This window comes from Anser anser (assembly GCF_964211835.1).
Source record: "Anser anser genome assembly, chromosome: 1".
NCBI lineage: Eukaryota > Metazoa > Chordata > Aves > Anseriformes > Anatidae > Anser > Anser anser.
Window position 1 is genome coordinate 123,880,901 of NC_139720.1, and position 17,490 is coordinate 123,898,390.

The following is a 17,490-nucleotide window of genomic DNA, read 5'->3' on the forward strand; positions in this document are numbered from 1 at the left end:
AAAGAAAAGAAAAGAAAAGAAAAGAAAAGAAAAGGAAAAGAAAAGAAAAGAAAAGAAAAGAAAAGAAAAGAAAAGAAAAGAAAAGAAAAGAAAAGAAAAGAAAAGAAAAGAAAAGAAAAGAAAAGAAAGAAAAGAAAAGAAAAGAAAAGAAAAGAAAAGAAAAGAAAAGAAAAGAAAAGAAAGAAAAGAAAAGAAAAGAAAAGAAAAGAAAAGAAAAGAAAAGAAAAGAAAAGAAAAGAAAAGAAAAGAAAAGAAAAGAAAAGAAAAGAAAAAAAGACTGTATCGACAGCAATAAGGAATGAAAACAACTTTGAAAATAATACTCATGTGTTCCTCAGTCTGTCCCCAAACTGTTATACTCTAGATTGCTCTTTACCATGATTTTGAAAGAAGCATAGAAAGTAACATGTCCAAGATGAAAGAAGAAGGATTTTTCTTCAATGTTACATAAAGATCAAGTTGGCAAGTGTCATTTCATGTGTCTTTGCTGATGTTTATCTCTGCAAAAATATCTAACAGTAAATACATATATATATATATGGTAATGATATTTCCTATGTGGCACTGAATGCTACTCATAATCTCTTTTGTTTGTGAGATGAAGAGTGAAATGGTAAGTGGAGAAAACAGAAGAGAAAATAGGAGATGAACTGAACAGACCTAATTGTTATAGACCATGACAGGAATTCTGGCAGATGTAGGTAGATACTGTCATTTGGATCTTTTCCTACCTCCAGCAAGATTATACAAATGGCTTCAGAGAGCACCCAAGAAGGGAAGGAAGTACCTGGGAAATTTGTGTATCTAGTGTCCTATATGCAAAGGAGGTTTGTAATCTCCTGTGACATCAGGACTAGTCGGTAGTTAGTCATGTATCATTATGACATGACCAGGAAACATCTTCACTACGCTTCTCACACTGTGTCACCTCCAGCTACCTGACTGTGTTACAGTGCAACCTAGCAATGGCCTGGTTACAAAATTTTTTCATCTTGCAGCATATGGAGGATACGGTCCTTTGAACAATTTCAGCTGTTTGGGACTTCACTGATTTTTATGGAAAGGCTACTTAGTTTATTTTGTTTTATTGTTCTATGATTAAATTATTACAAGTTAAAATAGCTATGTGTAGGTATAGCAAAGTATAAAGTGTGTTTGGGTATCTGTGTGTGCTTATTGCAACAACTTTGCCCCAGATGTCTGCATTTTTTTCGAAATTCATGTGTTTTGCAAAGGTAGTCATAGGTTGGTGATCTCAAAGAAAGCCTGATGTCACTGAGCAATTTTGCTAAGATAGATGAAGAGACAGCTGTGTGGCTGTTTTCCTCTCTGCTGTGTATTTATGTAATTGTTCCATTTGAAGTTACCTGGGTTTTAAGAAGACAAATGTTCATCCCTCTAATGCGATACTGAAGTTGCACATATAATATGAATCGCTTAAATTGTCTACTGAAATGTCCCTAAGAACTTAATTAGAGTTGTAGTGTGCTGTTCACCAGAGAGTATTAACTCTGGTAAACAATTTCTTCTAAGTCTGTAAATTCATTACCATTTGTGTGTTAAACTTAGAGTGAATAGTGTGACTTTCTAAAAAAAAAAAACAAAAAAAAAAAAAAAAAAACAAAACAAAAAAAAACAACAAAAAAACAAACTATAATCTCCCTGTGATTTACCTGTCATGCAAACAATGAAAAGAAAATTTAAAACTGTCTCTCTCATAACTTCCTACAAAACTCCAAGAGAATACATCCTGTTTTGAAAAAAGAATCCCTTAAATGTTGGTTGAAATAGAGATTAGCAATTACGTTGTTATTTTACTTTGCTTTGTTTTCATTTTTTTATTTGTTTGTTTACCTGTTTATTTATGAATGTGTGTTCATAACCTGGAACTTATTGCAAATGCATGGGTGAGGATATTGTGAGCCCATAAAAGACCTTTTAAAACTTTTTTTCCCTTCACAGGAAGTTCAGGAAAGTATTGGGATGTTGCTTCACATGAGCACCATACAGAGATGTAAAAAATGGTCTGTGAAATGAAAACAAATATGTATATATATATATTTATGTGTTTAAATCAAGTCTTTGCTCTTACAAATTTCTTCACAGGAGAGAAAACATCTACTTCCTCTAAATATCTCTGCAAAGACTTTTCACGTGTATCCCGGCCAAGCTTTGTGTGCTTGTGCTTTTAACACAGCCTGCATGGCAAATAGAGGATGGGATGGGATAGGATGGGATGGGATGGGATGGGATGGGATGGGATGGGATGGGATGGGATGGGATGGGATGGGATGGGATGGGAGCTGCTGTGAGGGATCCCATTGTGGTGCTATCTGATCCATACAGCAGTTTCCTCAAATTGTCATTTAGTGACTGCACCCTAATCAGCTAAATTAACCTCTTTCTGGGCTCAGTGCTAGTTTTCAGTTTGCACACTGAACAAATTGGAAATGCTGCCAGTTGTTTCTTCTCTTATTGCTGTTTTACCATAAGGGGCCTGGGTTTATCCCTGCTGATGTCATTCACATTTGCTATTGCTGTCCTTAAGGTCTACTGACACCTTCTCTGTGTGCTCTCTATAGCAGGAGAAGAATGGCAATGTATTGAGACTGTAGTTTCTTCTACACCTGCCTGACATAGGGGTAACTAAACATGACAGACAAAGGACCCTGTGCTCTCCCTCTCCCTGTGTGGGTACTCTAGGTCTGCACAGCTGTGCGGCCTCTCATGTCAGGTTGAACTGCCATACCCACCTGTAAATGTGCTGGGGACCATGGGTTTGGTAGTTTTTTTGTTTTTTTTTTTTTTTTTTCCCCTGGATGATTGGCAAGGTAGGCAGAGAGACATCTAAAATTTGAGAAAAGGGAGAAAAAGAAGGTTAAAAACACATCCATTTTATTTCTGGAGTAATTTTTGTGTCCCTTCTGTCATGCTTTGAATGGTAAGAGGTATGTCTTAAAAAAAAAAAGAAAAAAAAAAGTATCAAGACTATCTCCATCAAGTTCTTAGCTCTCATATTTCACTTCTAATTGTTTTCCTAATGCTAGTGGCACAGCAGAGGTATTTGTACTCTCTGAAAGCTCAGTACTAGATAAAGATTACCTACTTCATATACCATTTAGGTCCTAGAGAATCATATTACTCATAATCCACCAAAATAAAAATATTTCCATTGACTACTGAATGCTTCTGAAATTACATTATTTAAGGTATTGGCTTTTTCATGTAAGAATGCTCTTGGAATGAGTCTGGTTGTAATAACAAAAGGGACACTTTTTTTTTTTTTCATCAACTCTAAGTCTCAATGTACTTATTAATAATCTGATTAGCTGAAAAATTTAAACATTTTTCAAACAATGTGTCAGGCCTGGCTTTGTAATTTCTGTTCTGACTACTAGATAACTCAGTAGACTCTTGACCTCCCACCCACAGAGCTTATTAATGCAGAGCAAAGATCAGACTTTGTCTCAAATAGAATTTAAACAAACCAAAAAAAAAAAAGTGTAGGAAAACTCTTGATAGCAGAAACATTTCTATCAAATTTACTCCCCAGGGCAACAGCTCCAAGTTCTGGACCATCAATCAAAGGCAAGCTGGAGGAAAGTGATGCTGCCAGTACATCTTCTTTGAGGTTGTAGCCAGAGTTGATGGGAAAGAGCCCAGAAAAATGACATCATAAGTGACAGCTTGGTATTGCTGCTAAATCAAGTGTACGACCCCCTCTAATGAATCTCAAATGACAGACAATGTCTCAAATGTCCATTCTCCAACCTCCAGTCAGTGGGTTATTTAGGAGGTGAAGAGCTGTAATTGATAGAAAAGTAGTCATTATACAAGCTGAATTGTTGCGATGAAATTGCTTACATTTTTCTGATTTCAACCAAATTAATCTCTTGCTCATGTAAGAAATGGGCTCGGAAAAAAGTGTTCTAATAATGACAAATAAGATATAGGGCATGTGTGAGGGGATATAGCTACTCTGGATAATAAACTAAGCCTGTTACAGAGATTTATTTTTTTTTTTAGCACTAACAGATTTCTGCCATCCTCTATATCATGACGATAGCAGATGCACCAGAAACTCTATGTGCTAGACTACTGGCAAGTACAAAATTCAGAAGTATATTAGACTCATGGGATATATTTGTATTGCTGATCTCTCTGGATGGGCCCCAGAAAAGCCAGTAGGTCAGCCAGAGTACAAAGCATTGCATGACAGGAAAAAAAAAAAAAGTAAAGAAACAAATGAGTGTTTTGACTTTTATTCTCCATTGGCCTTTATCCTATTTTTTATTGTACTTTACCGATCCATTTTTTTCCTTTTTGGATTGTAATTAAAGTTTCCTTAAGCTTGATTTTTTTTTTTTTTAAGTTTAAGAACGAAAGAAGCCTGTTTACCTGCCTGTTTTCCCCAATTCTCATTATTGTATCTGTAATTTAAATGTGTCATTAATGGACAGTATTCAAGTAAAACTGAAAATTTTAATCAGGCAGGTATAACAGTCTTTCTATTTATTTTGAAGCTGATTATCACCCATTACGTAACATACACGTGATTTTCACAGCTGTGCAGTAATAGAAATATCTTAGTTTTCATATAAGGCTAACTGTACTTAGCTCTGAACCAGATCACATTTGAAGTGTTTGATGTTGGCTGCCAGGTGAGGACTGTATCCCTACTAAAATTCAGAGGATATTTTTCTGCTGCTTTCCTTGTGGCCAAGATTTTAGTTTGTCACAGCCAGCAAATATGAAACCCTTTTCTCTTTACTTTTCCAATTTCCTTCTCTCACACAAATCCATCTTACACTCATTGAGCTTTATTAGATTTATTCTCAAGTCATATTTCTGCAACTGCGAACAGAATCAGACCCAGCAATGCACTTTGCCTTCAGAATAATTATCAGCCTTCCATACAGAACTCCATTTATGTCCAGCTACATGTACTGCCAGAAGAACCTATGCACTGATTTTCCATAGGTTGTGGAATACAGTCCTTTAGTTTTACATCACGGATTACCCTGATAAGAGAGAGCCTTATAAAGACAAAGCACCACACTTGGGTAACACGTGCATAGAATCCACGTGCAGACCCGAAGTTATTGACCAGGCAGAGTAAGTTTTTCCAACCATCACACTGTGCATTTTTAAAAATAAAGTGCTGTTTGTTTATGGCTAAACCTTACATGTGGCTATTGCGTGTGCATTTCAGGCTGTGTTGCCAAAACTGGAACATCTTTACCAATAAAAAATGGAGCCTAAGCGCTAGGGCAATGAGTTGTTGTTTCTTTTCCCCTCATTTTATTTTGTGTTCCAACACAAATTTTTGTCAAACATAGAGCATGTGAACACAAGAATTTCCTTCACTGTTTCTCACACAAAGCTGTTCATAGAGAAGTAATACTAAGGAGGAATGTCTCTAAAGCCATAGATAGCTCCCTCATTTATTTTATTTTATTTTGTTTTGTTTGTCTTTTGTTTAATATTATGACAAAACATTATAAGATTATTTTTTTAAGTAGTATGAATATCAAATGGTATCCATCAGTCCCTGAATCGTGCTATTCAAAGTGCTTAAATCTACATAAAATAAAACAGAAAAGTACTCTCCATGTGGCTAGGGAAACACCTACCTAATGCTGCCTAAATTTGACTCTGGTCAGATAGTTACATTCTACATTTATTCCACATTCCAGTCCTTACCCCAGGACATGTAAAAGGCAGAGAAAAGGGAAAAAAAAAAAGTGAAAAAAAAAATATGTAATGCACTGCTTTTGGAGGGTACTGGGGTATTTGGCATTCAGCTGAATGAAGAAAAATGTCATCGATGTCTGTCAGGTGTCCATAAGAGCAAATAAATAATAGCTTTCTTACATTATGAAAATAACCAAATGTGCAAAGCTGTCTTAAATTTTTATCAGGGCTGGCAGCTTTGCTTCCATTCTGTGGACATTTGGCACATGTGCAGTGGGAGATACCATAATAAAGAACAGATTGTAGAAAAGGACTTAAGCAACTTGTCAGAGAAATGAACATTATAGAGCAAACAGAAGCAGCGCGCATCCCAAAGCTCTATTAGCTTGTTATGCAGATACTGAGATTTCTTGACTTTCACAACAGGATCATAGCTACTTCCTCCCACACTGTCAGTTCTGGATTACTTCCACAAACATCCCCCAAACTGCAGCTTACCTGCTCTCTACTCATCACTTCTCATTAAGAAAGACCAAAATATTATAAGCTGTACTTTTTTCCTTGAGACGATTAGGATGAACAACCACTACAAATCCATTACATTGGCCAGTATCAGTCAGCTACCATAAAAATACCTAAAGCTAATTAATTGCAGAAACAGACTATAAGGTCTCTCTGTGAGGATACCAGTTACAATTCTGCCAGAGTCAATCAAACCCACGACTATATGAGAGTGCTGCACTCTGCCCCAGCTCCTCTGTTTCTTTTAGCAGAGACTAACAGAGAGCTTGGCCTAAATAACTCATACAGCTATGACAGTGCTCCATGCTGCTTTTCAAACCAGAAAGGACTTTTCCATTATTTAAAACATAAGTATAAGTAAGATGCTTATTTCATTTGTCTTAAAAATGTCCAGATGTAAACACAGTGGCTTGTTTCTTCTCTTGAAGCCATGGTACACACATTATTTGCAACTCCTCAAAGATAGAATCATACATAAAAAATAAAACTAATTTATTTAATCATTAAAGTGAATAAAGTGTTTTAATACTTCCAGGTCTGATTTAAATATTAATTTTGTATAAATAAAGTTTATTCTGAAAACAATGATATTTGTCGGTTTTCATTTTTTTTTCTGCCTGAGTACTTAACTGAAATCATGTTGTAATTAAGTTTTACTTATTGTTACAAGCTAAAACCAAATGAAAGAATATTTCTTAATCTAGAATATATCATTTTTAAGCAAATACATTTTTTAAACATTAGAATACAAGGGGACTCTGCAATCGACAGCAAAATAATGCTTTGCTCTTACTTTTTCAGAAAATAACACTTTAAAACAAAGTGACAAACATATGATACTGCCTTTTTATTCCCCTTTGGTTTGGAAATCATCATTGTAAGTACCAGCAGGACTCACTGCACTTCAATGACTATTGTCTCATTTGTCTTACTTGCCTGAAGGCTGCAAATGATCTTATTTGCAGGATTTTGAAAAGGGGAAAAGAAAAAGTCAAATGCTTAAAAAAAAAATCCACAGCCATATTAATACTTTTCCAGGAAGTGTTAAAAATAAGGTTTGCTTTTATATTTGTAAAAGGGATACAATTGACTAATTCTTAAAACAAAACAAAAAACAATAACAACAAAAAGCAAACAAACAAGAAAACAAAAACCAAACCATCTCTATTTTCTACACACTCTGTAGTGACTACTGTGAAGCAACTGATACAGATTGGGTATATTCTCTTGCTTGACAGGTTTCTACCAAGTTAAATGTTAGATGATCAGACTGCAGTACCCCAAACGGGACCATACTAAGGGCAGGGAAGATGCAGTGCATGTTACGAGAGGAGAAATGAAACCAGAGCTCCCAGTGAGGGATGGGATCCTTCTAAGAAGAAATGTTCTCCAACAAAGGTGAACTGCAGCAGGCATGGAATTCAGGAATCAGGCTAGACAGGCCAACAAAATGGATGGCGATTCTGATACCAGAACTTTGTCCAAGCATTCCCAAGAGAGGTTAAAAACAAACAAAAAAAAGTCTAAAACTATACTAATGAAGCAAAAAAGTTTCCTATCTATACAGCAGTCTCTTCATTTAAAAAAATGTAAATATACAAATTCCAATGACATACAAAACAAAGTTGAAAATGTGAATGGGAAGAGACATGGATAAAACAGGAAGACCAATGCTACAAAGAAATTGCAAAAAACATATGTACAAGACCCTGTTTTTCCTCGTATGTTATCGATTGTAATGCACGTTTAACAGCAGCAGTCGAGGATGTAGTTCCAGGCACCAGACTGCAGACTCAGCTCCTACTCGAGGGGTGGATAGCCCCTTGCATTTCTGTCACCAAATGACACTTGATATACTGGTCTCCCGTGGCAAGAGGGGCAGTATCGCACTGTTTGTGTGAGCTTCTTCTGGATTCTGCTCCCTGTTAGTTTTTGTCTGTGGCCGCTGCCCGTTTATAAGTGTCATAGGGATGTTGCAGTAGGTATGCTGGTTACCTATTGAGGTAAGCGGCAGGGTGCCAGTAGGAGGTACATCGTATTCATAGCTTCTATAATAGTGTTTCTGGCGCATCTGTGAGTGATATGTGTTGTGAAAGGTGGAGCGCAGATCTGGATGGGCAGTGGCAAGAGCAGTGGAGGTGGCAGCAGCCATTGAAATTGCGGAGACTGTCTGCAGTTCCCCAAAGGGCCCCTGCTCACTGACATCTAACACCTGCTCATGTGTGATGGGTTCAGTCCTCTTAAAAGGCATTTCATATTGTAAACGTTTCCAGAACTTGGAATTTAACTTGTTGCATTTTGGTCCATGCCATTTAATGACAGTGAGGAGCTTGATGGTATGTTTCAGGGCCTCAACTTCCTGGTAGTTCATAACTCCTCGCAGTTCACTGCATTCGATCAGTATCACTTTGATTTCACCAGTGACTAACATGTTTCGAAGCCTTGTTTCCAGTTCAAAGATGCTCCAGCCTCTTCTTACAACATAATTCGGAGTCATGACGATGATCAATCGTTTGCTTTGGTCTACACATCTTGCCACGTCTTCAATGTAGGCTACAAAATAAGACAATTGCTCAAAAATCAAGCCAAGAAAATACTCCATTCCCATAGACTGTGGAGAAAAAACAGATGTAAACTCCCTGCTCCCAGAAGAATTCACTGAACTCTGCAAAAACATCACCTTCAGACATGTCAGGTTTGCTTGCCAGGACATGGTTTTGGGCAACCTGGTCTGGGTGACCCTGCTAGAACAAGAGGGTTGGACCAAATGACCTCCAGAAATCCTTTCCAACCTGAACTATTCTGTGATTCAGTGAAACATTTATTCTCCTTTGTGCTATGGTTTGGTAAGGTCTGTGCATGAACTGTCATTTTGAAACTATATCTTTACTGGAAGAAGTGCATCCATCATCATTTTATCCTTTAAAAAGGAGAAGTCACCCAGGTAGGAAACAGAACAGAAACTATGTGCTTTGTTGGCTCAGTTTCAAATTCAAATGGTACTCAAATGATGCAATTGGGTTAGATTCTTTTTTCCTTTTATGCTCTCACTACATGCATTCACAGAAACAGAGCTGTCTCCCATAAATTAATGTTTCCGATGTTGTAGATTTGAAAACGTCCATCTGATGTTTAAAGTTGTGCTTTGCTTATACAAAGCATCCTTTCTTATAAATATAAGTTCAATAAAATTTATTGGACTTGATAACTTTCTAAATGGCTATACTGAAGTTACAAAGAATGCTACCACAGTTTACAAAACATTACTGAAGAGATTGGAATTTGTGAAAGATATAGGAAAAAGATCTACTTATATCAATTGGAATCTATTCTCATTTTCAATCTCCAAGAAGACTCCAGTGCCTCCACTACACATTTATCTATCTTCAGTGGGCACTACCAGAATTCACTTCGTTGCTCTGTTGCGGGTATCATTACTCAAGCCTTGCCTCAGTCCAAACACAACTTTTTTTTTTCTTCCTGTCTTAATTTCTGGAATACATGCATATCAATATTTATTTATATATTTATTTACTTTTGAACTAAAGTCACGGATATCTTTCCAGGAAAACACTCAGGAACAGAAAATAAAGACTTTTTTTTCTCAACCCTAGCTGTGCAGGCTCTCCAAGAATCTGTGAAATATTATTAATATAATTCATTTCCATTACATAGGCATGTCCTTTCTGCATTGTCTCACCTTCAATACATATAATACAATTATTAAAATACAATCCTCTTATCTGGAAAATGCACATTAAACATGTTTGGTGGTTTATCTTCATTATTCCCTAAGATGATGGAGGAAAGATGACATTCTGAAGGAGTAAGCATAGAAACGATACTAAAATTATATATAGAATCACTTAATTTGCTGTTTAGGAAATACACAAGCATAAAGACATGTCTTACTTCCTGTGGGAATTAAATCTCTGTCTGGTATGAACAACTTGTATCCATAATGCTTTTCAAGCATATCTGGTAAGATCTCAAGAGCAAATCTTTCTTCTTCTCCAGTTTCTTGATTCCACTGGTCAGGATCCACTTTGGTATAGGATAGATATGCATCATAGTCTTTATTGTCTAAAGAAATAGAGGAAGAAAATAAGATTTTTCACTGTTCCTAGATAATTGCCCAGGAATTATTCCTGGGAGAATTGCCCAGGAACAGCAATCTGTTTAGATAAAATAGCAAGCTTTCACTCAATCTCCAGTTATGAAACCATTCACCTTTCATATTTCACCCAGTGGAATTAATCCTTGTTACATGGATGCAAAGAAGAAGAATCCATACCCATACACTGAAGTCAGTGTGTGCTTAATTATTTGTGTAAGGCTCTGTATGAAGGAAATTCACTCAGCTGTCTGGTGGCAGCTTGTGAGCACAGAAGAAAAAAGTCACTGAAAAGAATTTCAAGCTTTAAAATGGAAAAGAAAGGATGGAAATAGGTAAGCTCATAAAGCATTTTCTCTGTTGCACAGTAAAAATGAAAAAATTGGTCTTGCCAAATTTTCACTACAAATTTAAGGCTCAAAATATTTTAAGAATATGTGTAGATTTTGTCGTAACACTCACTGGCTTTTCAGGTCTGAGATTATTGTCAAGCTTAGATCTATGTAACATCAGATCCTGAAAATGCAGTTTAAATCTATTGAATTCAGTGTGCTTAAATATGTAAATTAAATGCAACATTAATGTACATTTTAGTATTTAACAGCATGTTATTTCATTTTAATAAGATGAATAAACGTGCCTGTTTCTTAAATGTGCTTGGTGTGCCTACTTGAAAGACTGAATCAAATTTTCATCATTAATTTTCATTAGGAGGTCAATAATGCCAAGTGCTCTGGAACTAATTCAGTGGAATAAGAGGTCATGTTTTGACTTTTGTTGTGAAGAAAGCAGAAAAAAATCAATGGCAAGAGTAATGAAATGTTAACATCCTTCTAACTCTTTTGACAACATTATGCACAGGCTGCCGAGAATATAAATTGCTTGTAAAAGATACCTGATTGAATACTCTACTCTGTGTCATAAGAAGTATTATATTCATCCAGTGTTGACTTATTCAATCAGGCTTCAGTTATTTACTCAGTTAGTCCTTTCGTGATTTTACACCTTTTTGTACTCTGGTTGCCCTATTTGGAAAAACCTGTTGAATGCAGGAGGGGTGTAAAGTAAAGTTAAAGAACAGGTGCTAATCTTGGATGGTCCACTCCTCCTTCCAAGGAGCAATTCATACTGTTTTCATAACTATTTGCAGATGACAAAATTAAAATAGTCGAACTTCTTTCAAACTTTCAAGTCTGATAAAATAAGTGTGTTATTCATTTTCTCTCCTACACTCATTTTGTGTTGAATTATCTATTGGATTGCTATGTTCACAATAAATAAATAAAGTAAAATAAAATAAAATATCACAAAACAACAACAACAACAGAAATGAAAGAGAAGAAATGTCTTCTTTGGTTCCATTATTCCATTATTTCAGTACTTGTGAAACCACGATCCTTCGTGATAAACAAGAACCTAATGCCTCTGACAATGCCTTGAAAGAACACCATATAGATCAAATATGAACTACAGGGAGATTACAGAACAGATTCCAGTTCTGCATTAGAATAGTTTTAACCCAACAACCACGTTAACACATAGAAAGGTCAGGAAATATATGGGGAAATCACTACAACTGACAAAATGATGATGTGTAATGCCATTTTCTTTTATCTCATTGATAACGGTCATAAACATATTACATGCCTTAGAGCAGCATTGGTCCACTGGAAATCTTTGAATAAAGATGAGAATGTATCATTTCTCAAAGGGATGAATCATAAGAAATAATGCAGTATTCACACTCTTTTAAAGGCTTCAGGACATTGTCTGTTAAGATGGTTTGTACATTCTTAATTGGAAGGAAAATTATTCACACTATGCCACAATTTTCTTGCATATGTAAATATTACATTAATGCCTTTATTTGAAATATATATCTTTTATACCATGGAGGATCCAGCATTCCCACTTACTACAAGTGCATTATCCATGATTGCAGGGAACATTTCTTTCTACCCTAGTTCCCAAGTTTTAATAGCATTTGTGTCAAAAGCTATGAGTGACCAGGATCTAGGGTATTTGTACACAGATGGATTCAGGCAATCATGAATTTATTCAAACTCCAGTACAGCTAGATGTGAATCCAGTTTGGGAAACTGTTAGATGCATTCGCACAGTGGTTTCCCTGAGCTTTTATATTCCCCATCTGTCAGTTATTCTTAACTCTGATGAAAAGTAGAAAAAATAGTTCTCAAAATATGAGGTGCAAACAGTTCTCAAAATGTGAGGTGCCTGAGAGTATGATACCTTACACCTTTTTTTTTTTTTTTTTTTTTGAGGGGGCTGGGAGGTTACATTGACAACTCTTTGAAACATTTTACGGACTACAACAAGCAGATAGCTGTGGAGCTGTCAGAAGCTATCATATCTGTGATGTTGTCAAATATCAATATCAGTATTTATTATTTTCCCTAATTGTTGTTGATAGTCAAAAATGTAGAATTTAAGTTGTAATGAAAAAATGGAGGACTCTTAAAATTATCAAAATCTCCTATCTCCAGGGAAGTTTTTAAACACAGCGTAGGTGACCTCTCGGACTGTGTTTCTACTCAGTTGAAAGGCTCCACCTACTTCTGATTTTAATGACTGGGACTAATGCCAACATACTACAGAATATTTCTGATCTTAATTTCTTCTTTTCCTTCTCTTTCCTTTTCTTTCCTTTTCTTTTCCTTTTCTTTCCTTTTCCTTTCCTTCATTTCAGTAATGTATCCAGGAGTCCTCAGACTCTGAGCAAACATGCAGGAAATCTATCACAGCTTTGTATTTTCTTGACTGTTCACTGGAACAGATATTTATCACATGAAAATATTTGGTCTTAGCATATCTTCCTTTTCCAAATAACAAAAAATAACAAAACAAACAACAAAAAAATCAAAAACAAACAAACAAAAAAACAAAAACAAAACCAACTAACAACAACAAAAGAACAAAGCCAAAACCAAAATAAACAACAAAACCAACAAACTTAATCAGAAAAATCCTGATCTGCTCCTAATCAAGTCACAAAAGAGTCGATATTATTACTTATACTAGTGTGTCATACGGTAATAACTAAATGCTCCTAGATTTGAGTACACAATCAGTTCATATACTGGCTGGAACAAATATTCAGTTTTAGAAAACAAAGGCAAAGAAAAGAAAAGCAAAACAAAGAAAGCTTTAGTGACATCCAAAACTTCTTTTTACAATGAGAATTTCCTCATTTCCCCTCATCAGCAAACAATTAAGTCTTCAGTCCAAGCATCCTCTGAATGAAAATGTGATTGACTGCTACTGTACTTTGACTCTATGTATGGCACATCAAAGATTTGTTTTATTATGGCATTTCAAAGATTTGTTTCTGTCAGGCTCCTGTGCTTTAGCAATAAACTGGAATATAGTTACTCACTACTTGTTTCCTCCCACACTCAGGAAGAAAAATACCTGCTAATTACCAAATGCAGGATTTTGATCATTTAATCTGAAACTTTTTTCTGTCTCATGGAGATTTGGAGCAATTTTCTACATATACTTTTGTACTTGAAAGCACATTTCTTTCCTTAACTATTTCAGGATATATATATATATATATATATATATATATATATATTTACAGAAACATATCAGTATAGGTTCTTCTTGCATCACCTCCAGGTACTTTGCAGAGCTGTTTTATGTAATAGCTGTCCTTTAATTCAGTAAACACATCTGAGTATGATATAAAATATCACACAATGGCAATACTTTGAAACATTTTGCTGTAGATGGGAAGAGGTTTGATTCCTCTTTTCATTCCTTGTGAATGGACAAATAATCCTATCCAGTTATGTGGTTATAGCTGTTTTCTGCTGCCTATCAAGTATACAACTAGGATGGAGCTCTTCAGCTCAACAGCCTTCATTTCTGTGAAGCTTTGTTGTATCCATTAACCAAAAAATTGAAATGAAACATAAAGCATACCTTGCACAGCCAAATTCATCAAGACTTAATAAAAATAAAATATAAAAATAAAAAATAAAATCAATTGTGTATTGTAAAAAACCATGAGAGCACATGGAAGCTCTGGATTAGTGTAGCACAAAGGCGTCAAGCATGGCCTGTGCACCAGGTATGATACATTCAGTCCACAACTGTTTTAGTCAACCCATAACCACATACTGTAAGGCTCTGGTCAAAACAGACCATGAAGTACAAACTTCACCATAGCATTTTAACTTTTGTATGGAGCTGAAAGTAAGGGCATTGAATAATGCTCTTGGAGCTAAACTCAACCACAGGTCAGAGAAAGTTGTTTGCCTCTCTCTTAGAGATAAACATTTAGGGTGAATTTACGAGCTCCATTAAGAACATATAAAAACATTATTTAGTTCATTGGACCAGGATTTTATCCAAAACACCTGACACATCAATGAAACATGAATTCTTTAACACTATCCATTCTTTCAGCAATCATCCAAACATAGAAATGGTCACATTTCCTGTAACTTTCTTCAGTGTTAATCCTGCAGAAGTGATAAAAACTTTTAGGGGACGAAGCTGTAAACGCTGCTTGTTATTCCAAGGGTGTGTTCAGAAGCAGTCCTTTAAAGGCTCAATGTAAGCATAAAATGAAACTCAGACTCCATGTGCATCTACTTTGTCACATGAAGATGGGATCTTTGGGCAAATAAATAGCTATCAGATATCTAAGTACTTATCTGTATGCATGTTTTTTTAACAGTTATACATGAAAAAATGGTAAACCGGTGCCTACAGAAGCATAGATAGAAGTTCCTCTTCTACAGGGACCAGCAGACAGATTTAACTTAAAATTTTTATTATACATGTACATGTTTTCTAATGATTTGCATTTTGCACTCCAAGGAGCAAGAAGTTTGGGCCTTTGAGGGTTTATTAAACCTTAAACATTGCAGCTATTTCTGCTAATAGGGGACAGAAGAACACTGTATGTGGATGAAAAATTAAAAATAGAAAAGTATCTCCCTAGAGCTTTTTTTTTTTTTCTTATCAGCTATGTTCAAACAGATGACAAAGTCTGATTTTCATCTTGCATAATATGTTTTAGCACAAGACAGACTAATAGATCAAAATAAAAGGAAATCTACAATGTGATTTTTCATAGTGTTGCTAGATCTGAAACTTATTTTAATGAAATTGTAAACCTAGACACCAGGGTCAGCTCATGACTCTGAGTGTCCTGAAATCCTCCAGAGTGATTAGCACTGAATTCAGAAATACCCAGCACTCTGAAGGGAGTTGACCATGTGTGAACTGCTCTGTGACAAGGAATAGTAGTAGACACTTCTGACTTTCCCAGATCTTCCCTTTATAAATCAATGGAGCTGGATGGCAGAATCCCCTCCTTTGCCAGAGCATGTGTCAGCATACTCATTGGTTGAGTTTGGGAGCAATGTACTGATTTATCGAAGAGTTTCAGGTGGGGTTCTTAGAAATGATGGAATGGATTCTCCCAGTCCTGCAGAGAACTGGCAGGAGGCTGATGCAGGAGGCTTTCCTCCTTGAAAATATACTGTGTTCAGCAAGAGTTGCAAATTGGTGAGCTTTCAAAATTTCATGGAGAGTGTAGTTTCTTCAAAATTATAACACAAGGCATTAGATAATCTGTACAAGTTTCATTATTTGAAACATTTAATGTTCACATTGCAATAACATTTTTTTACCCTCAGAATAATGAAAATATAATCCCAATTCTTAGCTGATTAAAAACCCCAAATCATTAAAAGTTTTTCAAAATGTTTTTGTTTTTCCTCACACTATTTACTGTTGGTTATGATGCTCACCTACTTTTTTGTTTTTATTTTTTGCTTTTTATTGATAATGAAAATAAAAACCTGCCAACACTAGCATTCCCATGGTGAAGTACCTGTTAAATGTAGTATACTTAATGATAGTCCAGATCCTCCTCTGAAGTGGGCAATGGTGAATTGGAGAGAGGTTTTGTAAACACAGCACTTGGAAAAAGGTTAAAGAAGTCTAATCAGTTCTAAAAAGGTTCATGAGTATTCTCAGCACACCACAGAACAAGAAAAATAAAAATGCCCTTTTTCTGTAGCAGGCACATTTATAATACTATTAAGGCATAGGGCATGTAGGCATGTATTTGGGGCTTTTTTTGGTGTTTTTATTTTATTCGTGTCATTTTATTTTTTTCCCTTCCTATCAATTTAAGTCATACTGAGCTTAAAGAACATAAGAAAAAATTAAACACGAAATTCTAGTGGTTTTCATAAAAAAAAACAAAAAAACTTTATGAAAATGCCAAGATATCAATGCTGCATCTGACATTCCTTGAGTGATTCCACAGATAAAAAATAATACATTGATATGATTTCAAGTATTAAAAAATAAAAATATCTGTAAGCTGTATTTTGCTTGTTTTTCTAAAATTTCAACTAAAAATTCTGAAATATATATATTGATTGATTATTACTTATTTAAACTGAATAATTTATTATTAATGGCAATTTTTTCCTCTTGCTTCTCTGATTTTATATTTGTAATTAAATGAAAAGGACTTCTCTAATGTTTCTCAGTCATTCTCATTAGTAAGGAAGTTTAAATTAAATTATTAAATACTACTATTGAAGCAATTCTACTTTTAATATTAAAAGTTGGTGCAGCATTAATCTCGAAAGTTGCTTTTGACATGAAAATGCAGTACTTATAATAATCTGAGAATTTTAACACTAATGAAAATTAAAATATGATGATAGAAGGTAATTCATATTTGGTTGGTATGATTTATTTTTTGGTCTGACACAAAACTGAGAAAAACATTATTAGTAATAAGGTATGAAAGAACGAATGTTAACTACCTAGCAAGCAGTCATAGCATAACATAGTAGTTATCTATGAAAGACTCTCTCTTATTTAAAAAATGAGAAAATAAATAATAAAGTGTCATATAAACTCAGAAAATGAAGGAATATATATTTTTTTCTGTACCAAAGAAATTTCTTAAATTAACAAAGTGTCAAGTAGTGACTGCTTGTTATAGTCCTAATTCAATAAAAGAGATAGTAACTTATATAAAATACACGCTCAAGTTTATGCATGTTCTTTAGTTCTGTTAATCTCTAATGATAGTGCTTATAATTTATCATTGGGTTATTCTGAAAACTGGAGCAGAGGCAGCCTTGATTTGAGCAAAATCA

At 35.0% G+C, this 17,490-nt stretch overlaps 1 protein-coding gene across 5 annotated transcripts in view; it reads right to left on the reverse strand.

Annotated features, from left to right (window-relative positions):
• Window positions 1–180: 180 nt before the first annotated feature.
• IL1RAPL1 (interleukin 1 receptor accessory protein like 1) overlaps window positions 181–17,490 on the reverse strand; it is a 777,496-nt gene continuing 760,186 nt past the window's right edge. For all 5 annotated transcript variants that reach the window (XM_083851491.1, XM_083851493.1, XM_083851492.1 and 2 more), the window contains 2 exons: window positions 10,129–10,299; window positions 181–8,769 (listed from right to left, as the gene is read on the reverse strand). In XM_083851491.1, coding sequence (XP_083707617.1) covers window positions 8,051–8,769; window positions 10,129–10,299 — 890 coding nt within the window. In that variant the 3' untranslated portion in view covers window positions 181–8,050. The remainder of the gene's footprint in view (window positions 8,770–10,128; window positions 10,300–17,490) is intronic.